The sequence below is a fragment of the Pollachius pollachius genome, assembly GCF_949987615.1.
Source record: "Pollachius pollachius genome assembly, chromosome: 17".
In the NCBI taxonomy this organism is placed as follows: Eukaryota; Metazoa; Chordata; class Actinopteri; order Gadiformes; family Gadidae; genus Pollachius; species Pollachius pollachius.
In genome coordinates this window covers 11,630,125-11,656,752 of record NC_136950.1, presented here as the reverse complement: position 1 = coordinate 11,656,752, position 26,628 = coordinate 11,630,125, and the positions used below count along the sequence as shown (strand labels likewise).

Here is a 26,628-nt window from a genome sequence, read left to right as displayed (position 1 = left end):
ACCCTGCTGCTGATAAGCTCAGCAAATCAGCCTGCTTTGAACTCACTCTCTCACTCTCTCTCTCTCTCCATCTCTCTTTCTGTCCCTCTCTCTCTCTCTCTTTCCCTCTCTCTCTCTATCCTACTCTTTCTCTGTTTGTGACTGATAGGCACCTCCCCAACAACACACACACACACACACACACACACACACACACACACACACACACACACACACACACACACACACACAAACGTGCATACACACACACACACACACACACACAGCCTTGATCTTTGGAAGGCGGTGATCTGGCAGCAGTCAAAACACTCAACTTAACCCTAACCATAACACGGTGGGTGGATCATCTAACGACAAGACTACACACTACTACACACAATGTGTTCACAATCTTGGAGCACGAAATTCCACAAAGTTGGTGAAGACAACAATCAAACATGGCCTCTCTCTGTGTGCTCTCTCCAGAACGGATTCGCCAAACACAGTCAGGGTGAAAAGCACATTCTCATTTTACACCTCTGGATATTCCAGCGAGCCAATATTTATCCAACTAAATGGTCAAATATTATTTGAGCAAATTCCACCATGTAGATCATGTGGATGATTACATTTTTTCAACTTGAACCTTTTTTCACCATTCAGGACGTGAAAAAGAAGAAGAGGAATAATGAAGCGATGCACTCATGCGAATATGATGACCAGGCAGTTGGAACCTAAAAAGTAAAAAGGCTGACATTACCGTAATGCTTCCTTTATTTCCTCTAAAACCCAAGCACTTTAAAGTTAGCACCGCTGCGTTTCGATAACTCCCAAGCAATATCTCACCGCACAATATCAATACAATATCTGCCGTTGACTCTGTCTTTAATACCTCCTCGTTGCTACTCGCTCTTATCTTTGCCCTTACACTCCCCCACACCACATCCTCATAAATACTAATCCATGTTTAGCATATTTCCAGCCATAACCGTATTGATATAAATATATATAGTGTTCCACCTCCTCAGCTGAATGCGCTCTGAGTGTGCTGACTAGATTCCACAGGGACCTCACTAACAGGAACATCGCTAATCAGCCATCGCATACAGGAGGCTGGAAAATACCAAGCTAATCACAGAGAGAATGGAGCCCCTTTAAGTGCCACATGATAGGAGAAGGAAAATACCCGCACCCGCCTGTGAGTGTGTGTGTGTGTTAGTGTGTGCGTGTGTGTGTGCGTGTGCGTGTGTGTGTTGGGGTGGGGTGGGGTGTCCCTTTGATCTCATAAAATGGGACCCACACTCAGCCAGCTGCGGCACTGTTGAGGTGATGCTAGTAGGCTCCAACCCCACACACACACAGACACACACACACAATTGACACTAACGCAGATTAAAAGCGTCCAGGGACCAGGCAGGGGCCATTCATCTTGCCACGAGGGGGTCACGAGAGGCCGGCCCGAGGACTGAGTGTAAGGGGTTAATTAATGAAAGTGGGAGACTAGGGCACCTGTCTGCCGGCCAGTCACCCTCTAGATATGTGACCTCCCCCTCCCTGTCCTCCCCCTCCTCCTGTCTGTCCTCCTCCCCCTCCTGCTCCCTGTCCTCCTCCCCCTCCTGCTCCCTCCTCCTCCTCATCCTACAACTCCTCGACCTCCTCCTCCCTGTTCTCCCCCTCCTCCCCTCTGTCCTCCTTCCCCTCCTGCTTCCTGTCCTCCTCCCCCTCCTGCTCCCTCCTCCTCCTCCTCATCCTACAACTCCTCGACCTCCTCCTCCCTGTTCTCCCCCTCCTCCCCCTCCTCCTCTCTGTCCTCCTTCCCCTTCTGCTTCCTGTCCTCCTCCCCCTCCTGCTTCCTGTCCTCCTCCTCCTCATCCACCTCCTCCTCCTAGTCTTAGCTCCAGCCGGCTCCAACCCAGGAAACACTCCCTGCTGGCCAACGACCAGCAGGGAGTGGGCATTATGCTTGTTCTGCTGTTTTCTGATAAGATAGGAGAACCTCCCCTTACCACCATCACCTCCACTACCACCGACCCCACCACTATGACACAATCCTTCCACCCTCCCAACCCTGACCTCCCCAGGGGGATAGGTTTATTAGTATGGAGCCTTATTCAAATATTATTCACATGAGCATGCATTTTGAACGGCGCTGCCTGGATGATAAGGAAGGAAGCCTTCTCATGGCCAAAGGTGATGTCATCGAAACCACACACACACACACACACACACACACACACACACACACACACACACACACACACACACACACACACACACACACACACCCTTCCTCCCTCCCATCCCCATCCACTCAATACGGTGACAGCATGTGTACCATCACCGAGGAATCGGCTTGTAATCAAATACATAGCGACATGTGGGGGAAAAAAAACGTACCAAAAAGAATCAATGCCGAGCAAATATGCGCTTACGAGTAATCACGCAACGATTCACAGCAGAACAAACGACCGCCACGATCGAGCATATGGGAGAGCGATCCATTTCTCGGTGGGGCTCGAATGGAGCACATTGTTCGCCGTGTTGTCATTGACGGACTCTGCGCCCATCTGCGGTTCGACTCAAGTGGCGCCAGAGATGAAAAACAAAACAAAACACAACGCAAAAGCCTCACGCCACCGCTCAATCCTTTGAACGTATCGCAGTGCTTCCTCGACGCATGCATGCGGACCGAACTCAATTGCACACAACTCACCCGTCTTGAAGATCTCATAGCGGATGGAGAAGCCAGCGCCGTGGGTCTCATAGTCGGACACGAACTTGATGAAGAGCTGGTTCCCCGAGGAGATGACCGGAGACGGGGCGATCTTCCCGCAGTACTTGCCCACCAGCTGACCGCTTTCGTCCACGCCGTCCCGAACCTCGACATAGTCGTACCTAGAAGGAGACGGAGGAGACACAAGAGAGAGCAGGCCGTCAGCAACACCGGGGCATACAATTACTTTGTTTTTCCATGTTCGGTACGATGCTTGTTTGGCTTTGTGTTTACATGTCTCAAATGACGGTTCAGTTCAGCGTGTGTGGTTCACGAGACCGCTCCGCTCAGACATAAATACACAGGACAACCCCGGTGCGTAGAGTAGCGTAACTGTGCCACATGGCGCTGGAATAAGAACCTGGAATGCATGTGTGTCTGTGTCTGTGGCTTCACTATGAAAGGGAAAATGTCTACTGTGTGTGATAAATGCTGCCAGGGGCCCTAATCCAGTATGAGGAATCAGCAGGTGTTGGAGCTCATATAGTGTACTAGTAATCCTACTACACACACCCCCACACACACACACACAAACACATGTACCCTCTGCAGCTAGCTGAAATGGAATTTTAGACCCAGGGCTATTGACGGGAGCAGCGGCCTAATTGAGTGAGCACAGAGTTTGGGAGTAGCAGGCCTTTTTTTCAGAAAGGCTTGGAAGGCAGAGCCACAGACGACAAAAGCACACACACACACACACACACACACACACACACACACACACACACACACACTAACACATACACACCCACACCCACACATAAAAGAGCAGAAGACATCAACGATGGTGGTCCTAAGTGAGCTAGTTAGCAGAATAATGTTGATTTTTCTGTGGGGGGGGGGGGCAGGGGGAGGCGTGCAGGCCTGAGAGCATTGTGTAATGTGTCTGTTATGTGCAAATGTGAACATAATTCCGCTGCAATTTGGGCCATCTGTGCACATCAGTTTAGTTTGATCCTCGGGAGCCTTCGTGTAGCTGTCTGCAAGATGTACTCGCAATCTTTCTTGGTGTGTGTCAGTGTGTGTAGATCAATGTGTACTTTAGTGTGTGTTTGACAAAGGCTTGTTAACTGCCTGTTAGAGTCAAAGTGTTCTTTCAATTGAATGCTTTTGTAAATTGTATTATCTTTCTGTGGCTATCTGTGTATATATCTGAGTGCCCGCATCTCTCTGAATGGATGTTTACCATTGTGTATGTGTGTGTGTGTGTGTTAAGACTTTGAGTGCAGGAAGGATGAATTGGGCCATGCTGGGTTTTCATTCTGGCAGACGGGCAGACCGCTGTACTGAGAGAGCGGGCTCAGGTTTCGTGTGGTGCTGGATCGCCCCATAGCTCCCATTATTTCCAATGACTTTGGCTCTATGGGCTACTCATCTCTCTGTGTGTTTTCTGCTTCCTTACACTCTGGTGATCTGCTGCCTTGTCTTCTCTGTTTCCCCTCAACCCAGGGCAGAACAGCATACATCCAGTTTGAGATACAGAGTTTTACCTTCAATACTACAAAACAGCAGGTTAATTTAGGTGAAGAAGAGCTGTCAACCCATGTGCAAGCTTGTGTGAAGACCAGGTCTGTGTGTGTGTGTGTGTGTGTGTGTGTGTGTGTGTATGTATGAACTACACACACACACACTTACACATGCTCACACACACACACACACACAGACATATACAAACACATACACCATACACATACACACACACACACACACACACACACACACACCATTTACCCACATACACACACAAACGGGAGACACACACCGTCACACACACACCCTCCTCCCTTCGAAAATATTTGCCCTCTGGGCATGGGGGCCTGTTTTCATAGTTCTGCTTGAATCCCAAATTACTGTCAAAACATCAGCTCTCAACCTCCCCACTTAATGTTCAGTATTTTTCACACAAAGAGGAGATTTAAACTTTGACTGATGAGATGGGGGCATTCCCTGATGAGATGGGGTGAGGGGGGCATTCCCTGAGGTCGGTACAGAAGGTGTGCTCACTTGTTCCAACACACTCATGCCCGCTCCTCCCCTACTAACTCACACACACACGCACACACACACACACACACACACACACACACACACACACACACACACACACACACACACACACACACACATACACACACACACGCGGTTGTGTCTTACACCTGTGCTAAATTGAAAAACAAGCTGTGGTTGAAACTGCCTTACTCATACCCTCCTACCACACACACACTAAAGTGGCGTGGTAGAAGGCTCTCTGGTGCAGTGGAGTGCGGTAGACAGGAACGGGCATAAGAGTAGTGGCCGTCCCCTCCAACAGTTCCCTGGTGGTGTGGTGGTGCTGATGGTGCTGGTAATGACTTCATTTCTCCATCCTATCTGAGGTGATTCGGAGCTGTCACCACCATGCAGCATGCCTCCCTCGACATCGCTGTCACAGTGTGCGTGTGTGTGTTAGGATGTGTTTATATGTGTGTTTGTGTGTGTGTGTGTGTCTGTGTGTGTGTGCGTGTGTGTGTGAGATGTGAGCTATTCAAACTGTAAAGCGCATCACATGGTGGAAAGGTACAATGTATGTGCCGCCCTGTCATCAGCAGAGCCTTGGACCAAACTTTGCCTCATATAAATTGTTTGTTTTTTTTTTACAATTCTCGGCTATTCTCCTTGAGACACTGCATCGCTTGTGTGCCAATCCAATCTACTCCCTGCGGCTGTCCCGGTTCATTTCTCCCTTTCGCTGCACTAAAGGATCGCCAACTTGTGACTGACCTTCTCCCACCTCTGTCCCCCCCCCCCCACGCCAGCTGTGCCACTCTCATCACACAACTGGCGCTCTGTTTCCAGTGCTGTACATTATTGGGGCTCACCTCAGTAAAAAATAAAACCCTGTCGTCCGTTCGTGTCTGAGTGTTAACCCGGCCAACGCCTGCATGCTGTTTACAATTATTATTATTGCTCCCTCCCGCCTTCCATCTTTAGATCCTAGCTGCACCCTTAAGACTCGCCTGCCACTACACATTTCACAATACTTCACGGCCTCTTGTCCTGTGGTTGACTGGAACCTCCCCCTTTTGGAGAATGAGTCGATGTCATTGGGTTGTCACAGCAAACTCCTGTGGTGGCAGAGATTGGGCTCGGTAGATTTACGGGGCTGGGCTTTTTAATGACCGGCTCCAGTAACAGCAGGTATATAATTTGAGCAGACGACTGCGCTCCGAGTCATACGGTTAATGCCTCCGCCGGGGCCCCCGTGTCTCTCAGAGGCTCGCCAATGTTTGGTTTGAAGACCTGAACGCTACGGGTCGGGACGGAACAACCGGTTTGTTTGGTCTGTACTTTCGATGTGCGTCTCTGCGTTTCCTTACGCCAACGGTTCCCTAGAAGTCAACCCCCTGCACTTCTGTCTTGTCCCTTTCGTGTCACTTCCCATTTAAATGCATTTCCCCACGCCTATTCCTCCCTCTTATCCTCATTGTGTCCTTTCACTCCTTCTTCCTCCTCCCCTCTATTACTATTCACCTCCCTCCCCGCTCCTCTCTCCATGTTTCTATGTCCGTTGGCTCCATGCTCGGCACTGGGACCATCAATCCTTCATGGCCCTGCTCTGTTCTATCAGCCTCAGTCTTATAATTCACCTCGGTGCCTCTGCACTTCTGCAACACCCTCCCACCGCCACAACCCACACCGCCCCCCCCTCCTTCACCTGCTAAATGCTGAGCATAGCCAAGCATCTAAAAAATTGATGCAGAGATGCATCACATGGAGGGAGAGAGAGAGAGAGAGAGAGAGAGAAAGCTGCAGGAGGGCAGAAGGAAGAGCCGAGACTTGGGCTGGTGTTGTTATGATCTGCATGTGTATCCCATGGTTTCGGCCGCATTTAGTGCATTATGTGTGCTTATGGTTACCTGCATATGTTGCGTTCATGTTTTTAACCTGTGTGTTGGTCTGTCTGTGTATGTATGTGTGTGCTTTTTTATATTTCTTTGCTGGAGAGTCCCTATTTTCTCCCTTTCCTTCGCGAGATGCTGCCTCAATGTCCCTGGGAGAGGAATAGATTCCCTCTCTCTCCCTGCCGCCTTCTCTCTCCCCACCGTGACTAGCTGAAGCACCTCCAGAAAGGCTGTTTATTGCATTTTTTAACCTGGCACATCACCAGCCGCCTCGGATTTGCTCTTGTAAAACACCAAGCGGTGGGGGGGGGGGGGGGGGGGGAGAGGATGCAGATGGCGGGGAGACAAGAGGCCCCTTGGCCCCTTGATTTCAGCACACTTACGAGGATGGAAGAGTCCTCTCCCCCGTCTTCCGTGGACCTGGCTCTCCGTGGGGCCCTCGCCCCGTGTCTAAATGACGACCGCCGCATTAGCCAGAAGAACCCGGGCGGTTCTGAGCCAGTGGGTCCGAAACACACCCGACTCTGGTAGCACACAGAGCGGGCCCCGTCACCACCCCCGCCCCCCCCACCCGGTGTCATCTGGAAGACATTAGGAGAATCTCTTGGCAGGGGCCCCGGCTGCGGAGCCGCTTCCTCGTTGCCAACACGGTTAACGGTAGCGCTGATCCGTTCCTCCCTGCCACACCTGGCAGGGACTCTCTCTCTCTCTCCCCCCTCTCCTTCTCTCTCTCTCTCTCTCTCTCTCTCTCCCCCTCTCCTTCTCTCTCTCTCTCTCTCTCTCTCTCTCTCTCTCTCTCTCCCCCTCTCCTTCTCTCTCTCTCTCTCTCTCTCTCTCTCTCTCTCTCTCTCTCTCTCTCTCTCTCTCTCCCTCTCTCCACGGTTTGGGGAGCGCTCAGCGCTGGCGGGAGGAGGGCTAACGCCCACTCTGCCATGTTGATGATTAGAGGACATGCAAAACCGTACGCGAGGAAGAACAGGGGAGAGACTAGGGCCGTTTTGGAAGGTAACCAGGGCCCTTGCTTGGCCTAGTTTTAAGAGGTTGAGGTATTGCTTGCAATATGTCTCCCCCTTGGCCCGCAGGAGCTCATTTTAAATCTAGCCCCCCCCCCCACCACTTCCTTGGGGTCCCAATGATCATTTGTTATGTTGTGTTGCCGCTGCTGTTGCTGTTGTCTCCCTCAGACACTGCAGTTCCAGTTGAATTGAAGACCTCCGCCCTCGCAGAGTCTTATCTGTCCTGTGTGATTTTGGTCTGGGGTGGGGTCTGCCCTCTTTTCCTGTCAACACACTGATTTACCCGCTGTCACACACACATACACACACACAAATACTCACACACACACACACACACACACACACACAGACACACACACAGAGTAAGACGCCTACCGCAGTGCTAATAGTGAAAATGGTCTGCCAATCCAGCAGGGAAATTAAAGGGAAAAGAGTGTCTGTGTGTGTGTGTGAGGGGGGGGGGGGGGGGGGGGGGTGAATCTAATTCTCAACGACCTTCGCTTCACCGCTTCAACTGTATTAGCCTGCCTTCTTTCTCCAGGCGGCGAGAGAAAGCAATCGGCTAGTGTCAAACGAGAACATTAGCCCCTCCCCGCCCGAGCCAAAGGGAAGGCGACAAACTATTCTCCTAACAATATAACTGTTATATCGCCCTGCGGCTTTCCCGTGGAAATAATCGCTCCCACCCCTGTAAAGGGTGGTGGGACACGTTTCCACCAACGACGAGGAATAAATAAGGCAATACAATCAAAGGTAATGGAACAACGACATGACAGGCGGAGTAAGCCTACAATACCAGAACGCAGGGTCGCTTTAATCGGGTCATTTATAAGCCGGCGTTTGAGCAGGGGTGGGGTTGGGGGGGTTATCCACGACGGGAAGAACAAGAGCACTTGTTCACACCCCCGATCGCTTGTTGCAAATTCTCCAAAAACCCATGTTAGGAAAACATGTCAGCGATAGCACGTCAAAACATCTCTGCGCTGGGCAAACTAGGGCGGCTGAGGCCTACACAACGGACCCGGGGCCCGCGCTCGGGGACCCTCATAGGAGACTTAACGAGAGAAAAGGGCCCTGTTGTACAGCCGTCAGAAAAAAGAAAAACTCTGGCCTGGGAATTCATGTGTTAGCGAACTGGCTAACAAACTGTCACTTGAGGCCCAGGCATAACATCATTAACGTTTGTCAAGGGCCGGGGGTGGGGTGGGGTAGGGTGGGTGGGGGGTTGAGGGGAGTTGATCTCCGACTGGCTTTTTCCAGTTCTCCCGGGGACATAACTCACTAAAATAAAATGTTCTCTTGTTCACTCCCGCTCGCTCTCTCTCTCTCTCTCTCTCTCTGTGGTGTGCATGTTTCCTCGCTCTCCCCATATGCATGTGACATTCATTAGCCCGTGTTTGAAGAACAGGTTCTCTCTCGCTCTGTTGAACAAGAAGCACCCTCTACCCTGAGAGCGCCATGCCTCACCTTTCCTCGATAGACAAGGGAGATAGACAGAACATGAAAGCAAATCTAACACGATGCCACTTCAGAAATCTGTGGGGATTAGGGCATCCTTTAACGGCCATGCTGAGGAGTTGATTGGCCATGCTCTGGGGTCACCATGCTTGGGATGGAATTTGACTAAAAGCATTTCAACTTTTTGCTGTGGAAAGGCGATTGGGAGGGACGTCATGGATTTAATCGCGCACCAACACAACACTGCCATATGGATGGAGGGTTGGGCGCATGAGTGGTTTGATGAAGGCATGGCTGGTTGGGTGGCTAGGTGGTTACGTGGACGTATGAAAGGTTGGATGGCTGGATAGATGGAGGGACGGGGTGTATAGATGTTCCCCACGCGAGTGCACAGCTGCACACGTTCAGAGAACCTCTTTTGGGTGTCACCACCACATCAGCCCGCTCAGTCGCTGGCATATTTTTAGATGCCACTGCTGGTTGTGATTTTGTGGGCGCGGCGGCCATACATTTGTGAAGGCACATTTGCTCTCCAAAGCGGCAATTATCATTAGCACTGATGGATTTACCGGGCTCCCATCTATTAGCTCTCCTAATTACACTGTCGAGAGATCGGCTGTCGCCAACAATCCAAGTAATGAATTCGCCTATTTAGACGCGATTATTGCCCACTCCACAACACACACCCAATAGTCCCTGTTTTTGGCATTATGATATACAAGCGAGTGAACAATTCATTCCTTTTGCTTTCGACTTGAGGCGGTTCAGGGCACCATCGGGGATACAGAGGTGGTCAACAGAGGGGAACAAAACAGCAAGGGGAAATTAAAAAAAGAGACAGCACAGGCCCCCACTGTTTCCCAACACACGGTGGGGTCTATTGCTCTTTGTAGCCCTCCGGGGCCCCAGGTATGTTCAGCTGATGTGCTGGCTCTCCCCGTAGGCCTGTGGAGTGTGGCATAACAACTGATATGTTCATATTTCACGCGTCCCCTATAGGCGCGCTCTGGTTATTTCCATTAGTCCATTTATGTCCACGCTGTATAAAGGGAGCGTGATAACTAGGTCACAAGAACGTGATTATGGAACGGTTGAGTTGTTATTTATCCATGTTGGGCATGTTTTAATGTAAATTACCCTCCAGCCTGGAGCTATTCTATTTTATTTGGATGTGTGTTAATCCCTTTCAAACTTTTTAGAATTATTTGAAAATATCCCAATCTGAGGGAACGGATACAGCATAATCAAAACAAAAGACGGTCAACAACGAATCACCTGTTTATCTGACTGTAGAGCTCAAAGTTGAAAAGAGACCTACGGCATGTAAATTGTGGCTTTGGAGCAGGCCACTTTGCTATTTTTTCAAATAGCCTCATTATCATGAATAAAACAAGAATCACTATCCACAATTAATGAGAAAACTGCCCATGGCAAAATGGAAACACATATTTGGTGCTCCCCCCCCACTAAGTGAGCTTTAGGAAACGAGACAGTTTAGCATATACCAAAGCTATGTGACCATTAGTCAGCGAGGCACAGAGACGTGAATATGAACATTATAAATGTATGATTCTTTGCAGAACCAGGGGCTGCAAGGTTTACTTCTAGAGAGAGACCAGTGGAAGTGAAACTCATACCTTAAAATAACCGGTCTTCATCACAAGTCATTTACTAAAGCTTAACCTCACAGAATCTTTCCCTTGCAGATTTTTTCCAGTCGTCGAAATGACGACTCTCACTTATTACCTGCAAATGACTTAACCAGGGGAAGGGAAGAGAGACTGGAAGTCCAATACGGGAAAATAACTGAGAGAAACCAGAAGCCATTAAAGTGAAGTACCCCAGATGAAAGTTAATTTGTGCAGGCGAGAAATAAAGGAATCAAGGAAACAAATAGAAACTATGAAAAAAAAAGACTGAAAAGTAACACAACCCTATTTGTCACGCCACCCCGGAAGGGAAACTCCCCCGGTTTTCCCACCTTTCCCACCAAACGGATCATTGATGACGAAGGTGTGCAACTAAACTGATGGAGCACTGATGAGAGATGGGTGGTAAGAACCACAGGCCAGTGCCAGGGGGCGGTGATGGAGGGCATGGAGGTGGGGGTGGGGGGTGGGTACAACATAGCGTGCTAGGGCAAGCAGTGTAGCATCTTGAGCTAAACCAGCAAACTCCCGCCTGCCCCCTCCCCCCCCACCCTCTCTTATTAGCCTTGCTAGCGTCCTCTTGTCTCTTCCCATCGCCCCTGGGGCACCCCTAGGATGAGCACGGATGAGACACTTGCAAACGCGTGCACACACACAAACACACACACATATGCACGCAAACGCACACTTATAGCATACTTGTCTTACTCCACCTTATAATGAGGATCCCGAGATACCCGGCATCCCCTCGGCCAATCAGGAGCTATGAGCGGTCCCAGGGGTTGGGGTCATCCCGTGGTTACACCGCGGTCACTGGCTAGTTATGAAGACGAACGGCGCACATATGTGGGCATTATTGGACGTCTGTTGGTCGGAATCAATGGGCTAACTGCTCGAATGAATAGACTGGTGTTTAAGATGACAGACGACGTCTGCCGTTCCCCCTCTCTTCCCTAGGATACGGAGGGGGTACAATACGGCTGTGGGTTGGGGCGGGGGGGGCAGGGAGATTACGGTAAACAACGTGGAGCCCCACTGACCTGCTGACCTCCTTTTTTTAACGAGGAAATACACAGAAATGACAGGACTGACCTCGGCGTGACACGGGGGAAGATCTCGAGTACAGGGATAAAAACGAAAAAAAGAAACGGCGACCGCAACGGACATAAGCGACGGATGATGGCAGCGTTAAGATCAACAATGCAGCATGCCAAGCCCCCTCCCCAAGAACCACAAAGGACAAAAAGAGACAGGCATTCCCCAACCACGTGCCTAATCATCCATCTGTTTATTCCCGCGACATGCGACCCCCGGTCGGGGTGACGGGCCGCGGCATATTGGAAGTAAGGAGCCGGGGTCATCCAGAGGTAAAGCCAGTGGGGGCTGCTGAACACAGCTCTCTCTTCAGACATAACAGAGAGGAAGAGAGAGAGTGGTAGTGGGTGTGGTAGAGGACACAGACTTGGGTCAGGCTGGGGACTTCTGTCATAGAGCGAGAGAGCAAGACAGAGAGAGAGAGAGAGAGAGAGAGAGAGAGAGAGAGAGAGAGCGAGAGAGCGAGAGAGAGAGAGAGAGAGAGAGAGAGAGAGAGAGAGCAAGAGAGCGAGAGAGGATTTGAGCCAGTATGAAGCGCTGAGGGACTCGACCGAGGGATGAAGGGGAATGAGAGAATAGAAACGAGAAGAAGGGTAGACGTGAACTGACAGTGATGAGGACACGGAGGGGGGGCGGGGGTGGAGAGGGACTGCCTCACGGACCAGAGGGGTCAAAATTTGTCCTCAGTGTCTCTCCGTCTTTGTATTTCTCTCCATTTTTTTCTTCCTCATTACGCTTCTCCTCATTCCTTCCACTGTCGTTGCTATCTGAGGGTCGTTTGTGTCGCTACGTGGGGGCTGAAAGACGGCCGTAATAACGGCAGTAGGACTTATTCAATTAAAAAGTCTCATCCATCTCTGTCTGCCCTGACAACCCCCCCACCCAACACACACACAGCTCCATTCCCCTATGTTCCCAGAGGCCTGTGAAGGAGGCAGGAGGGTTCAGAGAGCAGTCTGGGCCTGGTGTGACGTGACCCGGTCAACTGGCTGGAGGTGCAGCTCCACTGGCTGTGTTTGTTCACAGCCTTTTGGGGACGGCCACCACACAGAGTCGAGGAAATTCCATTCCATTTCGCTTTCAATGTGCCTTAAATCACATCAAGCGCCAAATAATGGTTTGTTTTGATTATCAAGGGGAAAGGGAAGAGGACGGGGTAAAGAAATAAACAGGAAGTTTCCACAACGGTACGCACGCACCGCATGTTTGCTGGTGTGTCTGGATGATTGGTTGATTGCCGAGTTAAAGTGATTTCCTTCCTAGAATCCTAGAATATCTCCATCAAGAAACTTCCCCCTACGACACCTTTCTTTGCTTTCTTTCAAAGGTGTCCGATATTATGGCTCTGTGAAAGCCAAGATGACCAGCAGCTAGGTGCCAGGAGGTGCATTCGGTCCGTAATCTGGGCATTGGGTCAATCAAAGTGCTGACGGTGGGCCAGACTCCTGCCAAGATTTAGAGGGCAAGCAGTGACCCTGCCTTTTACTGGACATTGCAATGTACCACTTGGCGACGGGGAGGCCGTCTGTCCGAAGATATTAGCTGCCGCTGCAAAGGAATGAAGCAATCCTATAGGGACACGGAGAACGGCAAAGGTGTTGGGGGGGGGGGGGGGGGGGGTATTTTATCACTTATCCTGTTTTCAGGAAGGTGTACGTGATTGAGGTTGTCATAGAGCCCAGAGCCATAGCCTCTGGGCTCTGGACGAGGTCCCACTGCTTGGAAACAATAGAGAAAGGTCGTTGGGAGTTGTCCACTTAAACTCCCCGGCTCTCTATTTTCTTTCTCAAAACCTACCGTCAAACTAAATGAAATGAACGGGACGCAGCGCGAGGGAACGGGGTGGCGGTGGTGGCGGTGGTGGCGGTGGTGGCGGCGGCGGCGGCATGAGAACATAAAGAAAGAGCAGGACTAACCAACGAGCCAATTTCACGAGGAGAGATCAAGCGGGGAGAAACAAAGCGAGGGTCTGTGAAGTGAGTGGCTCTAACTTAATCTGCAGAGCAGCCGGGGACCGCCCCATCAATCACTGTCTGCTTGCCGGGCAGGCCCGCCCCGCGCGGGGAGAGAGGCAAAGTGCCGGCGAGTGAGCCAAAGGCCCACGGAGGACAAACAGGGAGAAGGCAAGGGGCTAACGAAGCTTTTCTTCCCACCTAGAGAGACACTTAGGAACCACAAACAAACCGCTCTTTAGACAAAGTCCCTGCAGGGTGGGGCATGAATCTTTCAATGAAGAGCCCTTATTGCTGCCGAATCTCAGACCCCCCACCCCCCATGTGGAGCCGTAGGCGTTGGGGACATTAGGACAACAAACTGGCAGCGTAGAGGACCAGGGCCATATCAATCAAACTCATGAGGTCCTTTCAGGACTATAGCCCATGGTATAAAACATGGCTGACAAGCTTGGACACGCTGCATTTAAGACCCCCCCCGGAGAGGGACAATGGGCTCTTATCAATTATAAATATTAAGAAAGACCCCTCTTTCTTCTCTCTGTTCTGCTCCGTGTTGGGTCGCGGTGAAGTGAGACACTTGGGAGGCCCGTTTCAGAACTAATCCATCCCTGACTGCCTGGCCGCCACCCACAGCTTCCTAATAAAACGTGCTCCTCATTCATGTGCTGATGTCTGAACTGTAAATTAAGACACTCTTTTACTGTTGTCACACATCCTTTGCATTCATAGCTGGGGTAGAGGAGGGGCGGGGGACCAAAGGCATGAAAGAAAACCTGCAGCTCATTATGTAATATGAGGCTGACAAAGAAAAAAGAGGGAAAAAAAGAAAGCGATTGAAACCGATGGTTCTCACTGCCAACTGTCCTGTGGAACAGCAACACGTAATTGAATTACAGCTCCGACGTTTGGTGCTTTTTCATCTGCGCTGGAGGAAAAGTGAGGTATGAATTTTCTTAGTCAATAGATGTGTTTCCAGATAGAGAGACGAGATTACCCAATGTTGTCCTCTAATCACGAGCCTCTGCATACTGCTCCCCTCTTGCCTACCATCTGCTTCGGATAAAAAAATAAAGTCTGTGACAGACGTCTCTAAACTGTGTGGGCTGTGACTCTATTTCACCAGAAACTTCCAGAGTGGGAATATTGAATTGGTTTTGGGGGCTGCGCGTTGGCTCAGGGAAAAGCGAAACACACCGCTCAATGTCTGCCAGCAGCCGATTAGTGACACAGAATCCCCAGCATGAGTGGCTAACATCAACATTGAGATGAAAACGAAACATCCGAAGCAATCCAAAATGTGAGGCGTGTACGGTGGCGGTTTGTGCTGCGGGAGGAGGGCTCAAATATCCTTTCATTCCCTGCGACTCAATTTCTTTATCTTGCCTTCCCATCATGGTTCCTCTTCCTCCTCCTCCTCCTCCTCTTTCTTCTCTCCACCCTCCTCCTCCTCCAACTCCTCTACAGCGATGTTGAGCTGCCTCCTGCTGTGAGCTACCGAGAGGACGGTGGTCTGTGTGTGTGTGTGTGTGTGTGTGTGTGTGTGTGTGTGTGTGTGTGTGTGTACTTGTGTGTGTGGGGGGCATGTGCACGGCGCACGTTGTTGCGCATGAATCAAAGCGACGACAGAGCGACGGGGAGCCCGGCAGATGCCGCCTCGGACGGAAAGCTTTTCAATCAGCCTGCCCTTCCGCACGCTGGCCAAGGTGAAGGCTTCACCCAACGGAGAAAAAAACTAAAATGAAAAGGAATGAGAGCCCGACCTCCCCTGTAGATACACACACGCACGCACACACACGACACACTCCTATAACCTGCTCATTAGCTGTAGAGCACCATTGATGTCGGGGCGAAAGTGTGCGAGGGCACAGGTGAGAGAGAGTGAGATAGACAGAGAGAGGGTGTGAAGGTCAACAGGTTTTTCGATACATCTCTGGCTCTCATCGGGGCCGTGTTGTATTTTTACCCTCATTACCACGTCGAGCATTACGATAAGTGACCTAGCCTCCGGAGACGTGCCTCCGGAGACGTGTAATACCGCCAGCCCCTGGCTCTCCTCCTCTGGGCCCTCGCTATTTACAGCCCGTCTGACGGGTCACCTGTCCTGGTGAATCAGGGGGGAAGCTGTGCGTGGAGGCCCCCCGACTGACACAGATTCCAGCGCTCCCCGAGCCCTCATCATCGCCTTAGTCTGAGCATGCTCGGCAGGGTGTTGAAGTACAAACGGGTAAACTCAGAGTAGATTGTTCTCGGGGAAAGTGGGTTTTTGATATTGTATCTTCTCGGAGGTGCAGTGTTTCAGGGTAATTCGAAGTATAATTTGATTTTACATTGTTATGCACCATTGGAGACTATAGCTTCTAAAAATAACAGGTGCATCATTTCAGGAGCCATTGTCAAACCCTGTGTTAAAAAGCAACCGTCTCTCTCCCCGCGGACTCTTTATCTTGCAGTGGCTGCAATTTTCAGCACGCCTTTGATCCTGTCACGGCGTGCATGTTTTCCTCTAACACTCACTTTGAAAAGAAGTGCACATGGACATTGTGAAACAGTGTTTGCTGTCTCCAACGAGCCATGTTGGGTTAAAGCCTCTTCCTTTCACCCCCACACCCAGAAAGGTCACGGTCTATTTCCTCCTCTTACGAGCCTCCTCAGTAAGATTCATGGAGACCGAGAAATATATCGCCTGTTGCATTCCTGCCGTATTTATGGTTACTCCATGACAATAGCTGTCGCAGGACCATTCTCGCTATGACTCCCTGTTGTCCTGCAGAAGGGCGAGGGGAGAGCAATGAAGCAGTGAAAGAGAGAGTGTTTTTGAGCTTATATCAGAGGGGGACGTTGTGGCACGTCGCTGCCCAGCTGTGTAGCCCTCCGCTGGCGGCCCCCTCTTCCCTTTGCCCCGCGGTGGATCAGCGGCTTGTTATTCAGGGCAACTGAGGGGGATATATTAGTGGGAATTAGTGAAAGTGACCAAGCAGTAGCCGCTGTGAAACTTTTATCCCTTAACCCCCTTCTGTGTTTGTTTGTGTTTTTTTGGGATTTCATCCCTTCTCACTTCCCAGCAACAGGTGGCTCTCATTGTAAATCCCGACGACCATCTGACTCCACGGTCTTAGCGGGATTCCCCACTACAAAAGAGCTGTGTGTTGAAGAGAGAGTGCTGGGAGTGGAGACCCCAGGCAGGGCTATTCTCAGGCCCGGGCCCCTCTCTCTCTCCCAGCCCAAACCCGGTCAGTCCTCTGGGGCGTCCCAGGCTGGGCAGGAATGCATGGCCGGCAGGATGTCTATTGTCTGGAGGCACGGAGGAGAATGTTTGCCTTCCCAGCAGGTCAGGCTGCTCTTCTGGGGAGCTGCCGAGCAGGAGACGGTGGGCGGGTGGGTAGGGGTGGAGGTGGAGGTAGTGGTGGGACTGGGACTGGGAGGAAGGGAGCCATTTGACGATTAAATGGTGTAAAGTTTTAGGAGAAGCGAGCAGCGGACCGAAACGTTGCGCTGCGCCTTTCACCACAATGGGCCGCTTGAGAAGGAATTCCGCAAATATCTACACCCCCATCCCTCCCTCCTCCTCCTCCTCCTCCTCCTCCTCCTCCTCCCCCCACCGTCAAGCACCACCCAGCCCAACAGTCCTCCCGACGCCCACCCTCGCCTACTCAGGACTGCACGGACCATCACACTGGAATTCTATGTTCTCGGGGTCCGACAAATGGCCTGACGTGCCTGGGAAGTAGTGGCGTGGGGTGGGGGAGGGGGGTGGCTGGGCACAGCGAGACAGAGCCCCCCGCATGGCGCAATGCAGTTCACCTTCTTTCTTCCTCTTCCCAATTTTTTTTCCTCCTTCTCTGTTGTTTCTTTGAACGAGAGAGAGAGAGAGAGAGAGAAAAGAAGGCTTGTAAAAAAACAAAGAAGCAGCCTTGGACGGTTGGCTCCGAGAAGCTCCGGTGTGCGAAGGAAGTTACTATTATTTTATGTTCTCTGCAGTCAGCAAGTCCTGAGCCATCAATGATTCATGGTGTTGTCAGGAATACATCATATCAGTGGAGAGTCAGCAGCAGGGTAGGCACATGGAGAAAACTGCCTGCAGCAAACTGTATAGACAGAGGATTCTGGGGCCCCATTATCCTTCCACCGGGGTGGTTTCCAGGATTAAAAAAATAACTTCATCAGACGTCTCAAAATGAGTTCTGCCAAAAGTGAGATCGATAAGCCTTAATGCCGACTTGAGAGACGAAAAAATTGAGTCGCTCAGGTCTGTTGAGCCCTCCTGATAGATCCAATTTATACATATATATTTTTTACTTTGCATTTAGATGGCAGTGCTGCCACAGCTAGTCACGTCTGGGAGCCCTTATCAGACTGGGGGGAGCAAACAGAGAGAGGAAAGTAAAAGTAGCGAAAACACACACTCCAACCCCCCCCCCCCCCCCCCCCACACACACACACACACACACACACACACACACACACAACCATACAGAAAGTTTATTTGCTTTGTTTAGTTTTCTTCCACTTTGGCTTAGCTGCTTATGCCAGGGATTTTCAAAAAACGAAAATTGACTTCAAATATTTGCCTTCACGCAGTCTGCGCTTGTGTCTCAAACTTCATTAGCTGTGCAGAAAAAGGCGGCAGAGGAGTGCGCCCTCCCTGCCACCTCCTCCCCCATCTCCTCCTCACTACATCTCCTCTCCACCTCCTCCACCTCCACCGCTCAAACAAACAAAAAAACTCCCATGAATGTCTACAGCCGAGCGTGAAAAGGTAAACACGTTCCGCATCCAGGAGCCGCAAGGACTCACTTAGCTGCCCTTATCTCTGCTGCTGATGTGGAGCGTTTCCAACCCCCCGCCCCGACCCGACCCAGCCAGCCAGCCCTTCCTCAGGATACAGCCCCTTGCACCTTCCCCAAACAAACCTGTCGGGTCGCCCGGCCGCACACGAGCAACCGACCGGGCCTCTGCTCCTGGCCAGCGCCAGGGCCCGTCCATGTTTTTTCCCTTATTCTTTTTGGGAGTGCTGCTTTGAGTGCTTCTTGTTTGGTTTGCTGATAGCAGCCATGTTGGGGCGCATGTGGAGCATGTGCGTTCCATTTGCCCGCTAATTAGATTGCAAGGCGGTGCACTGAAGCACGCATTGTAGTCCCCCCCTCTCACCCCCCCCCCCCCCCCCCGCGCCACCACCCCTCCCTCCTCCTCCTACCCTACATTTTGCCCACTCTGTGAGTACATCAGATAAGGAAGCCATTCTGATGCTCTTGGGGTTTCCGTTAAGTAAGGGATGTTTTGGTGAGTGGATCAGAAACTGCTAATCTACCGATGGATCCCCCCCAACTCTCGGATCCCACCCGGCTACTGTCTGCAGAAATAAACACATCCAGGGAAAATATCCGGTTTCCCTCTGCCGGAACTAACCCAGTGACTCCATAAAACGCCTCTCCCTATCGCTGGCTTTTAAAAGGCTCATACCTCATTCATACATCGCCACTCGTCCGATTCATGGTGGCTTTTGTAAAAAAGGGGGAAGGAAAAACGGCTTCTGTTCCTGGAACCCCAAACCGTACCCGCACAAGGACACGCGCGGAAAAAAGGGGAGCAGAGCGAAAGCGCAGGGAAACCCACTCCATTAAAACATTAAAAATGAATCTGTACTTCAGGAGGCAGAGGAGTGGCGGGGGTTCAAAGGGAATAAAAAAGGTTGCCCTGAGGAGTACGGCAACCCTCGTTTTCCAGCTCAATGTGGCCGTTATGAATGGCACTCAACGAGGCCTCAAAGGTGTCTGTCCACATTACTTATTGGTGTTTTCCTGTGGTGGCCGGTGCGGTTTATAACCCCCCGGTGACCACGCACGCTGGCAGTGGCACCGGCCCAAGCATAATAACCAACCATGTTTGCTTAAAGGTAGAGGAGACGGAGAGAGAGAGAGGGAGCGGCTGGGCAAGAGACATACAGAAGCATAGAGGTTCAGAGGTTGAGCGAGGGGAGAGAAAGGGAGGGAGGCTGTGGGGTAGAGGGAGTTTGGCTAGGAGAAAGTGACAGGCTTACACAAACAGACACACACATACATCGAGAATATATCCAATGGGAACGGCCGACAGCGTGCCAGACCCCATTTGTCAAATCAGTTTGCTACTAAAGAAGAAAAAGGTGGAACTAATTTGTTGGCCCGCTGATGGGAAAAAGAGTAGGGCTAACCGTAAATTTAATTAGGTGATTTGATCATTTTCAACACACAAAAGTTGTGTTTCTGCCTACGGTAAATCGGATTAACAGAAAGGTTAGGTTACGCTCCCCATTTCAGTTTTTTTCCTCTCTCTCTCCCCTCTCTCCCCCTCCCCTCTCCCCTCACTCTCTCTCTCTCGATCCCTCCTTTTGTGTCTCTCCCTCCCTCCGTTCCTCTCTTTTTCTGATCCTAGACAGCTTAATAGTTCCCCTGATGCTGAAACAGGATCTGGGCAAAGTGTCCAGTAGGATCCACCCTCAAAACAGACCGCGGCATTCATCTCAGACAGGTTTATTGAAAAACTTCAGGATTAATACAAAGACCCTGAAAACGTATACAGGGACATATGCCTATGTGTGGGTGAGTGTGTGAGTTTGGGTGCATGTGTGAGTGTGAGTGTGTGTGTGTGTGTGGGGGGGGGGGGGGGGGGGGGGGTTACAGTAACAGGAGCCAAACACTGTACTCTTCCCGGCCCTGCAGCATAAACAAACAGCTGAGATAGAGCAGGTCTGAGACTAACACACACACACACACACGCACACACACACACACACACACACACACACACACACACACACACACACACAAACACACACACACAGAGGCAATCAGAGCAAGGCAGTCTGCCCAGGCATGGCTCACCTCGGGGCACCACACTGACACAGGCTCATCACATTACTGTCTGGCTTTGGTTTCACCGGCTTAACCTATCTATCTGACAACAACAGACTCAACGCTTTGCCATTGTTGGGTGCGGTTGCTCACGGCTTACAAGAGCAACACGGCCTGTGACTGACTCAAATGACTGGCGTGGAGGTGAAATATTTCACCATAGGTTTCGGACCCAAAGAGGAGCCCCCCCACGATTAAGGATCAACATACACATGGGAGCCAAAATAAATAGTCTCCGTGGTGGTTTCATTCTACACAACAACAAACGCAAAGACAATCCAAACACCATTGGTCCGGGTAAATACATTCCTTTTGCCGTGTGCATTGCGAGAGCAGATGACATCGCAGCGATAATTTCACCGCCACTAGATGGCGCACTTTCATGTTCCATACGAAGCAATGTGGCAAAGAGACGAGGAGGGGGTTGTCAACTCACTTGCACTCCCGGTCCTCCAGATCAAAATGTGGATTGAAGTTGATTAGGATCCGCTGGTGAGGCCCAGGCGCCGTTATCACCCACACACATTTATGTGAGGGAGAGTATGACGCCGGGTAGCCAGGCGAGGTGAGGTAGTTTGCCTTTGTGATTCTGATGTTGTCTCCACATTTATCTGCAGTATAGACAGTGAAAAACCACCTTTAGGGAAACAATGGTTGCAACATAAACTGAGGCTGCTCCTTCTGAACATGCACACATTCAAGGTAAATGAAAGTGCGCGATACGTATTCCCGACCAATAAATAAATTAACATGGACGCTGAATAAATAAATAAATAAATATGTAGCCTATGTTTCTTAATTAGGAATCGAATTTGAGATAAAGGCTAAAGTCTATGCCTACTATTGGACGGAATTAAGAGGATTAGCTTTTATAGGCTAATGGAAAATGTAAAAGAGTTGAATTTGAGCGTTTATAGCGTGATTGAAAATGGAAGTTTGAAATTTCAAGAGTTGAAATGTAACCAAAAAAAAGAATCATGATAAAAATGTTATAGCCTATTACATGAATTCAGCATATATCGTGTTTTCCTAAATCTTTTATCCAGAATTAGCCGATATCACAAAACGAATTTTGATCTGATCTTTATTTGAATACGGACTTGGTTCGGTTATTTTCTTTTGTCTAGGCCTACTTGTTACAATTTTTAAACGATGCTTAGCTTTTTCATATCGGCCTGCAGTCTGTTTCGCCACACACAGCGTAGGTCTACCCTAACTTATTCAACAGTCAGGGTTCATAGTATGAATAGCTTCCTTGCTGGCAGAGTTGTTTCATGAGGAGTTACCAATGAGGCGTCAATATTTCTACCGCATTAGCAATATAGGCCTACTTCCTTATTCTAACCTAACGAAAACAAACACATTATAGGCTAACGGAATGAGGATTAAATAAATCCCTATTGGACCTTAAAACGGTACGAATTTCAAAACTATTTCGATAAAGAGGTTAAAATTGGTGTTTAATTTAAGTGGTCAAAATCCGAAGAACAGCTTCTAAAAAGTAATCGATAAGACGTTAGGCGGGAAAACATTTTTTTAATGAGCAGACGGGGACTTGGGAGCGCGTGAACGCTTTTATAGGATGGACCAATGGGCCAGCAGGAATTAGTTTGGTGGGGACATGGCGTTACAGGTGGCTGGAACAGCCTTGGTGTATATGAGCCTGCACCTGAAACTTCGTTTGGTGCTGCTGCCCTCTTACAATAGACAGTTTTGTTTGGGAATGGGTCACCTGTCCCTAGTTACATTTATCTTAATTTGCGCCTGGTTTTGGTTAAAGACAAAAAAACATGCATCTGCCTCGCGTGCTTCAGAAAGATCAACTTTGCTATAAATGAGGTGATCAATGAGTTAGGCATTTTTGTTATTGAACAGGCTACATTACTTCTACATTTTAAGTACAAAAGGAAACGAAACTAATGGGAAAGATACAAAAAAAATTGCACAATCTTGCATGACTAATAATAACTTTCGGAACATTTTGAGATGTGATGAAAACGCATACAAACACAATTGTGTAGGCTAATATCCCTAAACATAACATCACCTACAACCAGAGTCATACATTGACACGATTTAAATAACAAATGGATAGGGTCTTACCGTTTTTGAAAGCCCTGACAGCCAAGACGAATCCCAATAGAAGGATAAAGTCTAATCCACAATACATCCTTGTTGAGTCACAAAAAAAGATATAAAAAATACTGGAAAAAACATGCAACAGCAACAAAAAAAAAAACGTGAATGAAACTCCTCAGAGGTGTCGGGCAGTGTACTTCAGTCTCGGTATAGTCAGCGTCATGAGGCAAAAATTACCGCACGCAAAAGAAAACGGAAGTGTCTTGAACGACGTTGGTAACTGCTTAGAGTGACTCTCAGGTCGCTGCTCGCATCCTGTCATCAGCTACTGCTTCCCCTCGCTGCCAACCCCCGTGTCTCTGGCCGATGCTTTTAGTGTTGCCATATCCTCCCTGGAGAAGACGACCCCAACTCTAGAAAATAAAGAAACCAAACAACCCCAATCCGTCCGTCGCCTACTCCAAAAAGGCGGTCGATGATCCAAGACGAGTTAATCCGTGGATCTGCCGGGCGGAGAGAAAGACAGACATTGACAAGTGAGCGGCGGTGTGGTGGGTAGTGCTGCCTATATAGCGTTCAGGCTCAGAGACGCGCACTGTGCGTCTCATATGCTTCACACGAGGCACAAGTTCGGAGCATTAGCATCTGGAGGGATGGCATTGCCCTAACAAGGCTTTAAAGGCAGGGATTTTACCCCCCACCCCTCCCCTCCCTCTTCCCCCCTCCCTCCCGAATCGCAACCACTTTGCCTCTATAGGCCCACCGTTGCTGGATGGGCTGTCTGGCTCCCTGTAGCTGGAACCCTGGCAGGGACCGCTGATTGGCCAACCTATGCGTGGAGCCCTCTCGTGTCTTTATAAACGCACCGGCCTGACTGGGGTGCACACCGCACCTCACTCTCTCTCCCTCCCTCTCTGCCTTTATCATCATACACCCGCAGGAACATGTAGGTCGGCTGTGAGCCCTAACCAAGCAAGCCTAGTAAAGTCAACTGTTTTAGAGCTAGACTCGTTTTATTTTGTTTTAACCGCTGTTTTATATGTTACTTATATTTCCCTGTTGGCGCATATTTGCGCTATTGACCACCATCCAGGGAAACGGTGTGCCTACTCGTTTGTATTGAACACTTACTTGATTTAACAGGGGGAGCTCCAACACACATTTTTGTTCCATAAACAATGGACTAAATATAGGACTGCCTTTCACCAATCATCTGCTGGCCAGATTGATCGATTGTTTAAAGCTTGACTACAAAAAGAAAACGGCCGATCATAAAAATGTCAGTCTGGAAATTAGGTGAAATCGATAAAGCCCCCATGATAGCGGTGGTCTTTTTCCTGACTGCCCGTGTAGTCATGCCGCAGACGGGGCTACGATCCTGCCCTTAAAACGCACTTCAATGTGTGACCTGTGTTATTTCAGTAAAAAATCCCAACCTCTTAATAAACACAAATCTAACGAAACAATTGAACACTGGGTTTCAACCAGCACGTATCCTTCACATACGACCTCAAATTAATTGTGCAGTGCTTACCGAAATCTAACCCAAACCACCATAGTGTGTTGTACCAAAAAAAACATAACCTACATTCTAAACATAGTGTCACTTTTTTTTAATCCTTACCGATACGCACGGATCAAGAAACTGCGATCACCTGCGTGCTGAGGACTCCAAGACCTCTCGGGTTGTACTCGGCAACCCTCAGCCCTCTCTCTCTTTCTCTCTCTCTTTTCCTGCGTGGAGGGAGAGCGCGTTCCTATATCCGTGTTCTGTGGGTACAACCACAAGCGGTCCTCCGGAGCGACTAATAGCAGCACACAGGTATGTCCTTCTCGGTGTATGGACCGTCTTCACCTCGGTGCTAAAAACTGCACCATACGGTCCCGAGTCCCAACAAAAGGCGCACTGCCGATGCCACCGAAAAACTCGCTCCTCTCTCCGCGTTACAGCTCCGCTGCGCTGTCTCTCCGGTCCTCACTCTCTCGTTCTTTTAATCAACGTGATATCCGCCGATATTCCCGCTTATCAACACTTTGAGCATGGATCGGGAGGAGAAGAACAGTCACTTCCAAAGGTTGACCGGGGAAAAAAATAAATATACGATAGGCTAGAGATAGTCACCAACTAGAAGTCCTCGTCAAAAAGAAACAGCCACGAGATAGCAGCCCACTAGTCCTCGTCAATGTGTTTGTATGTGTAAGTTTATCCCCTCTGTATGCTCGGCGCGTCACCGCTCTGTGCTGCTACTGCTGCTGATGGAAATGCGGGCTGAGAGGCTCCGGCAGCGCTGACTCGATCAGCCACACGCCCCTTCCAAAAGGGGTTGCCTCTCTGCTGTCGAGATGCAGATTCTGTACTGCTCCCCTGCATTCTTCTCAGACGAGGAAGCTACAGCCTTTAATGAACCGTTAAAACGGTTATACAAATCGATACGGTTAGGATACATAAGGGAAAATCATCATGGGACCCCCGATTCATAGCCCCCTCCCCCCTCCCCCCAGTATTAAGATTAATGTTATGTTCCCCATCTTTTGTTTATATCTGTGGGCAGTTTGTATACATTGTTTGGTTTTGTGAACGTTGCATCTACTAATACATATATAGACACGGAGTTCGTTCTTAATTCCATTAGTTTTTTCATTGTTTTGTTTTTTATTTAAACTTTATTGGTTTAAGCTTAACCCACTTGAAACAACTCCAAATTATTTTTTACACACAAGGGTATTGAGAGAATAATTATCTACAGCATAGTCTTTACGAGTATTCATTAAATCTGTTTTCAACTTTTGATGGAATTATACATCAAACGGCAGCCCTTGACTCTTCTGAGAACGACGGCATGTCTTGGAGACCCTCAGTCGAGACTACAAGCCAGAGAGAGCATAGTGAATGGAATTCAGAGGTTTAACGTGCCGGAGACGTTAATGGCTTTCCATTGAAATTGACTCTAATGACCGCATATCAATATGTAACGTAAGCTAATATTTCTTTCTGCGTGCTTGCCTGTGACCGCGATAACATTTTAAAAGAAGGACCTATTGCTGTTCACGTTGTGTCCTGTAGGGGGCGCGTGGGCCAATAAGTAACCCCGGGATGGACTCAGTATCGACTTCAGGCTCCACCGTCCAGATGTCTCCGGCATAAACTTTTGTTTTACAGGCAGAGACAGACAGTCTGTCTGTCAGTGTGTCAATCACCTGAAAGAATGTTCTCAAACTGTAATTCATAAAGGAATGACATTATCATAACTTTTCCACATTATCATAGCAGGTAACCCTTCTCTGAATAACGGCGCCAGACTGTTGCAGTGGATTACGGGAAACCTAGAGGATGACTGGTCAGGCAGTGGTCCAGCATGACGCAGTGTTTCGTTCTTGGAGTATGGAGGAAAAGCAGAAGGAAAAACACAAAGCAGGAATGAGAAAATATAAAAGAAGAAAAAGAAACAAAGAAGATGGAGTGGCTTTATTACCATTCTGTTTCAAGTCATTCTCTGTGTTGCTGATAAGGCGCGCGCACGGGCCATCCTGCGTTGCAGTGGGGACTAGGCATCTCTATCAAAGGCTAGCCTTGCATGTCTGCCGGATAACACAGGAACAATGGCTGGGAGCCATTTCACAAGGGCGCAGACCTGCCGTCCACCGTATCTTAATGAGAGGTGGGGATTGTGCAGGAACAAAGAGAGAGCCATTTAAAGGATTTGCTCCCTTTTCGCGAATCCACGATAATCTCTAATATAATACAGGTCGAATAATTGCGCCTTTAAGTGAACGTTCTAACGAGCCCCGCGAGCGACTGGCTACCGTTTTGATTAGCCTCTTCCCGTTTGGTCCCCCGCTCAGGTGAACATTATCA

General features: G+C 49.5%; 1 protein-coding gene across 4 annotated transcripts in view; it reads right to left on the bottom strand.

Annotated features, from left to right (window-relative positions):
- Positions 1–24,883, bottom strand: part of nrp1a (neuropilin 1a) — a 67,353-nt gene extending 42,470 nt beyond the window's left edge. For 2 of the 4 annotated variants that reach the window (XM_079754434.1, XM_079754437.1), the window contains exons 1-4: positions 24,397–24,883; positions 22,797–23,275; positions 21,130–21,304; positions 2,693–2,874 (exon numbers count right to left, since the gene is read on the bottom strand). In XM_079754434.1, the coding sequence (XP_079610560.1) occupies positions 2,693–2,874; positions 21,130–21,304; positions 22,797–22,863 (424 nt within the window). In that variant the 5' untranslated portion in view covers positions 22,864–23,275; positions 24,397–24,883. Of the gene's footprint in view, positions 1–2,692; positions 2,875–21,129; positions 21,305–22,796; positions 23,352–24,396 lie in introns of those variants that run through there. The other 2 variants (XM_079754435.1, XM_079754436.1) reach the window with 2 other exon arrangements.
- Positions 24,884–26,628: the final 1,745 nt, after the last annotated feature.